General features: G+C 38.6%; 1 protein-coding gene across 2 annotated transcripts in view; it reads left to right on the forward strand.

The window, feature by feature from the left end:
* The window catches only part of cacna1ha (calcium channel, voltage-dependent, T type, alpha 1H subunit a), a 119,523-nt gene that overhangs the window by 109,762 nt on the left and 3,815 nt on the right, over positions 1-5,946 (forward strand). For both annotated transcript variants that reach the window (XM_024271513.2, XM_024271514.2), the window contains exons 33-36: positions 570-691; positions 867-1,025; positions 1,453-1,551; positions 3,288-3,450. In XM_024271513.2, the coding sequence (XP_024127281.1) occupies positions 570-691; positions 867-1,025; positions 1,453-1,551; positions 3,288-3,450 (543 nt within the window). The remainder of the gene's footprint in view (positions 1-569; positions 692-866; positions 1,026-1,452; positions 1,552-3,287; positions 3,451-5,946) is intronic.

Raw genomic sequence — 5,946 nt, forward strand, 5'->3', positions numbered from 1 at the left:
GGAACCCTCAGGAGTTTGTTGGTTTGGTGGTGTTTGGGAGGGTCCACCATATAGTTTTACATTGTACAATAACATTTTAAAAAATCATTTTTGGTGAACACAAAATGAACAGGTGAATACATGAATAAATAAAACTTATAATTCAAGTTATAGATGAAAGATAATTCTTCACATTTTTATTCTATAATTGGATTATTTTTTCCTTTTTCCAGACTGTCATTTATAGGAGTGTTGGATTTGTATGTGTGAGCTCTGTAGGATGTGAAGCACACAACTTCTTAAAATTGTATTTAAAGAAAGATGAGACTTAGATATTTAGCAGCTCACCACAAGCAGCATGTCAGGCCCAAGTGTTAGATACACTGTCAAGCATGGTAGTAGTGGGGTAATGATATGGGCCTCTTCTTGTAACGTGCGTGTAAGTTAGTCCTACACATATACACACCTGTATTCTACAGGTGCTTGTTCCTGACAGTTAAATCTTAGCAAACATTAAATGAAATGAATTCGGGACAGTTTGGAGGTTTGTTAGTAATCAACATGCGGATATGCATCTGTGTTTGGACTAGAGTGCACAGACAGCAACCCCTGTGAAGGTCTGAGTCGTCACGCAACCTTTGAGAATTTTGGGATGGCCTTCCTCACGCTCTTCCGAGTGTCCACCGGGGACAACTGGAGCGGGATTATGAAAGTATGGACACACTAAGAAACACACACACACTCACTGCCGTCAATGGGAGACGTTTAATCCGAAAGCACACTGAGTAAAAATGACCTCTAATAGCAATTATGAGATTATCCAGTGCATTAAATGTCTGTTCCTTATGGACCCCTTCCTTTCTAAACATGTACTTGTGCTTTTAAAGGATACATTAAGAGATTGTCAACCAGACGACCGCAACTGTTTCGCCTACCTGGCCTGGGTCTCTCCCTTTTATTTCGTCACCTTCGTGCTCATCGCTCAGTTTGTTCTGGTGAATGTGGTGGTGGCTGTTTTAATGAAGCATCTGGAGGAGAGTAATAAGGTAATTTTTAGGGGAAAAAATACACACATGTATGTAAGGAAACATCTTTAGAAAAGTACATTAATATATACACATAAATACATATTGTAAATACTACTGTAATTATTTCCATATTAAGATAAACATTCACATAATTTTTGTCCAAAGTTGTTTTTTTTTACCAAAGGCAACACAAAAAATATATTCACAAGTACATAAATTAATATGATTTATATAGTAGCTGGTGGCTTATTCATAAATGAAATTAATCAATTTAATATCACAATAGGCAAGATTGAAGAATGTGTAGAACTTCGAACAGTGTGGCATCATTTTTTGGCAGATGTGCAGTTTGTTTGTTAGCTTTTTTAATATCAGGTGTTACAAAAAGCCAAAAAGACCTGACGATAACCTTGAAGTGCATTAAAATAAAATTACTCTTTTGCAGGAGGCGAAAGAAGATGCAGAGATGGATGCGGAAATTGCGCTGGAAATGGAGAGGGAGAAGGATGCCCATCAGAGTCCTGGTTCCAGCGAGTCCTCAATGGTACTCTAACTCTAATGAGTTTAACTCAAACCCTCTAACCATTACCCCCTAGAAAAGTTTACTTAACCCTAAACTTCTTATTCCAACCCGTAACCCACAAGCCCTTTGCCCAACCACTAGGTAGGCCCAATGTATGAGAATTCTTTTGCCTTTGCGATGGAATTCTAAATTTAATTTCCCTAAACCTCCTGCCCTAAATCTCTATTACCAACCCTTTAACCCCTAGCCCTAAACCCTAACTCACTAACCCTCAAGCTCTAACTAACCCTAACTCCATAGTCCCTAAACCTCTAACCCTGACACACTAACTCTCTATTTCTAACTAACTAACTAACTACCACTAATTCCCTACCCTTAAATCTCTGACCCTAACCCCCATCCCTAAGTGTCTAACCCTAATCCCCTATCCCTATATCTCTAACATTGACCCTCTAACCCTAAGTCTCTAACGCTAACCCAGTATCCCTAAATCAAATCATATCAAATCAAACTTTATTTGTATAGCACTTTGAGTGAAATTAATTTCATTCAAAGTGCTCAAATCTCTAACACTACCCCTAGCCCTAAATCTCTAACATAGACCCTCTAGCCCTAAGTCTCTAACATAGACCCTCTAGCCCTAAATGTCTAACATAGACTCCCAAAGCCCTAAATCTCTAACATAGACCCCCGTAGCCCTAAATCTCTTACGTTTTCCCCCTGGTCCTAAATCTCTCACTAGCCCTCTGCCCTAAATCTCTAACGCTAACCCCCTAGCCCTAAATCTTTAGCACTCACCCCCTCGCCATAAATCTCAAACATTAACCCTTTACCCCTAAATCTCTGACCCTAACCTCCATCCCTAAGTTTCTAACCCTAATCCCCTATCCCTGCATCTCTAACACTAACCCAATATCCCTAAATCTCTAACACTAAACCCTAACCCTAAATTTCTAACATAGACCCCCATAGCCCTAAATCTCTAACATAGACTCCCATAGTCCTAAATCTCTAACATAGACCCCCATAGCCTTAAATCTCTTAACATCAACTCATTAGCCCTAAATCTCTAACATAGACCCCCATAGCCCTAAATCTCTTAACATCAACTCATTAGCCCTAAATCTCTAACATAGACCCTCTAGCCCTAAATCTCCAACACTAACCCTATAGCCCTAAATCTCTAACACAAACCCTCTAGCCCTAAATCTCTCAATAACCCTCTAGCCCTAAATCTCTCAATAACCCTCTAGCCCTGAATCTCTAACACTAACCCCTAGCCCTAAATGTCTAAACCTAATCCCATATTCCCTAATTATCTAACTCCAACACCCCCTAGTCTAACCCTAACCCTCTAACCTTAAGCCCCTAGTCCTAAATCTCCAATCCTAGCCCACTAGCACTAACCCTCTAGCCCTAAGTATTTGACCTAACCCCCTAACCACTTGCTTTGACTTCCCAGCCTTAAAGCACAAACCCTAATGCCCTAGCCTTATCCCACTGATTCTACATGCTCATCCTCCTAGGCCAAACCCACTTACCCTTAACTTTACCCTTACCCTTATCAGCTAACCCTAATCCCCTAACACTATCCTTCTAACCCTAAATAGCCAGAAATATAAAATGTAGCCAGCATGTCTTGCATTCATGTCCTGTTTCATGCAAACCAGTCAAACCATGTGATCACAGAGAAGCATTGAGGAACACATTTGCTGGGGTGAAGCCTGAGAATGAGTGGTGTCTGTCTCCCCCTGCAGGACGATAAAGACCAGTGCGTAGGTGAGAATCTGTTGAGCGCCGAAACCATGTCGGTGCTCAGGATGCACTCGCTACCGGATGACAGCTACATGTTCCGACCTGTGAGGCCCGCCAGCGCCCCCTGCCCTTTGGAGGAAGTCGAGGCCGTTCCTCAGCATTCAAGTAAGTGAATTTAGATCCAACATGTCTGAAGTGCTTTCATATTCTATCTCACATTTTCCTAAGGCTGTAACAAATGCACTGATGTTTTGAATTCCAAGCAAGTTTTGACAGTTTTTCTTTACTAATGGAGGAATTCTAGTTCTAATTATTAATTTTGCTTGAGTTAGAAGCATAATCCAGATTAATCTGGATGTGAAACAGGTCAATTTGCCAATTTCTGATTGATCAATACTCCCAATCCATTTAGAAATCAAGATGGTGGAGGTGTTGCGTAACATTCCTGCTGCTATTTTCCTTCCAGTTCAGTTTTCTTGCTCTGTAAAGAGTCACAACAGAAACGGGGGGGAGATTGTGCAGGAGGCGTATCTGTAAACACTGACAGGAACTGTTCTGTCTGCAGTCTCTGTCTAATGGCACGTTGAGGCCAGCCTGCTCCCACCCGAGGTACCTCACTACGGAGCGATGAGTCGACACTCGTGAAGCTCCGCAGGCTTCACTCAGGCTCATCTGCTTGTGTTAGATTCACCGAATCCCCAAAGTGTGGAGGGGGGGGTGCCTTTCTTCATGGCCAAGCTGTAAAATCAGAAAACCGTTTGCATTAAGAAAATAAACAGAAATGCAATAAATTACAGCTGATGTGAAAGTTTTCAGGACTTTACAGCTTGATGTGAACTTAATGACGTAACACGAGATCTTAACCTGCATTCAAAGCCTTAGTTCCTGGTTATAAACAACAAGGAGGGATTCTGATTACCAATACTTGAATTATGTACCTCTACACAGCATAAATAGCATATATTTAACTTGTAGTGTAACCAGAACCTAAAGCAGAACTTAAAACTCAGGTACTGTAGGTCTGAAGTCACAGTAACCGTTTTACATTCTTACATTCCTCAACCCCCACCCCCCTTAGATATAAACTTTTAAGGATTTGGTGGGGGGTAGTAGCGTAAGAATCTAAACAGCTCTACTTTGACTCCAGGAATGGCTCTGCAAACTCTCTTTAAGATGGGGGATGGCATGACACTAAGAGGATCCTTTTGTTTTAAGGTTTCTATTTACTCAGATTGGAATTTATAAAAAATAAAAAAAAACTTGATGCATGTATTTATTATCTTATATCATACATGACGAGAGTTTACTGTCACTTATACTTCTGGACAAAAAAAAGTGAATTTTTTTTCATGCCTCAATGATTTTATTTTGAAATTTTCCCCTTATCACTTTACTTACGAGGAAAGAGAAAAAATAAATCAACAAAAATATGTTTTTTCAATGAAAGAAAGTTATAAAAACATGATTTAGCCAGACACTAAAATGTATAGTCCAAATGGGATAAAAACTAATAAAAGTTATTCAGTAGTATTTGTTGCATGTGTTTCTTATAAAGTACATTCACCTGGCAGTAGATTTGAGACTTTTTCTACTATCTGAAATAACTATATTGAATGACTTTCAAATCACATGAGCAAGAATGTATTAAAACACACCAAGGAGTTAATAGAATATTTAAACAGATCCATTTTTCAGTTTTATCCACATAATGAACTCATTTGAAATGTTATTTCGTCTATCTGGACTTAAAACAGAGAGAGCAAACCTCCTAAACTGTTAATGTTCATAATGAAATCATTCTATCTCCATATAAATTCATTTATTCAACTTAATTTAATCACTCTGACCTAATATTATGAAAGGATATAAGGATGGATTGGTAGAAATGATCTGGCTTTAGAAATGTTTTAGAAATGGGGACTTTTCATCTGATGTCTGCTGAAAATACATGTCACTTTTTTACAATCTTCTTCACAGATCAGAGGGCTTTGTTTGTTAAAAAAAAAGTCATAGTACTGATATAAATCAGCCGGATTATCTGTAAGGTGTTCTACCATCTTCAAATTAATCATGTAGCTCATTTTATGGATAGAACTACAGATAAACGTACAGTTTTCCGTTTAAAAGGTTTTTATCTCTTCTGCTGTGAAACATTCTTTTGTGATTTAACCATAAAAATTTTAAAAAGCCTCAGTTTTTCTCAAATTTAGATTTTAGAATAATTAAAAGCATCCTTCCAGGCATTTCTAAACCCATTTTGTTCATTTGTTAATAGTTATATAGTTAGGAAATTTACTTTTATTTAGACTCTTTATGATCTCCAAATGGCTCAGGGGTGCTCACACTTTTTTTTGGCATACAGGTAACTTTTAAGACGATCAGAACCAAAAAACCTACACACTATTTGTATCTGTGAGATTACGACATGAGAAAAAGTTCCTCTGTGGTATTTCTTTTAATAGACTGTTGATTTGAGTTTGCGTGGACATTATTGTCCAATACACTCTCATTCATCACACATTGACGTTAGGTTAAGGACCTCTCCGCTTCACTTTTTGATGTTTTGGGTGTACCCAACTCGTCATTTTAGACGTGCTGGTTGTTTGTAAAATAGTACTGGATGCAGTACTGGATGCAGACTGGTCTTTGGGACGTGTCCAG

The sequence above is a fragment of the Oryzias melastigma genome, linkage group LG8, assembly GCF_002922805.2.
Source record: "Oryzias melastigma strain HK-1 linkage group LG8, ASM292280v2, whole genome shotgun sequence".
NCBI lineage: Eukaryota > Metazoa > Chordata > Actinopteri > Beloniformes > Adrianichthyidae > Oryzias > Oryzias melastigma.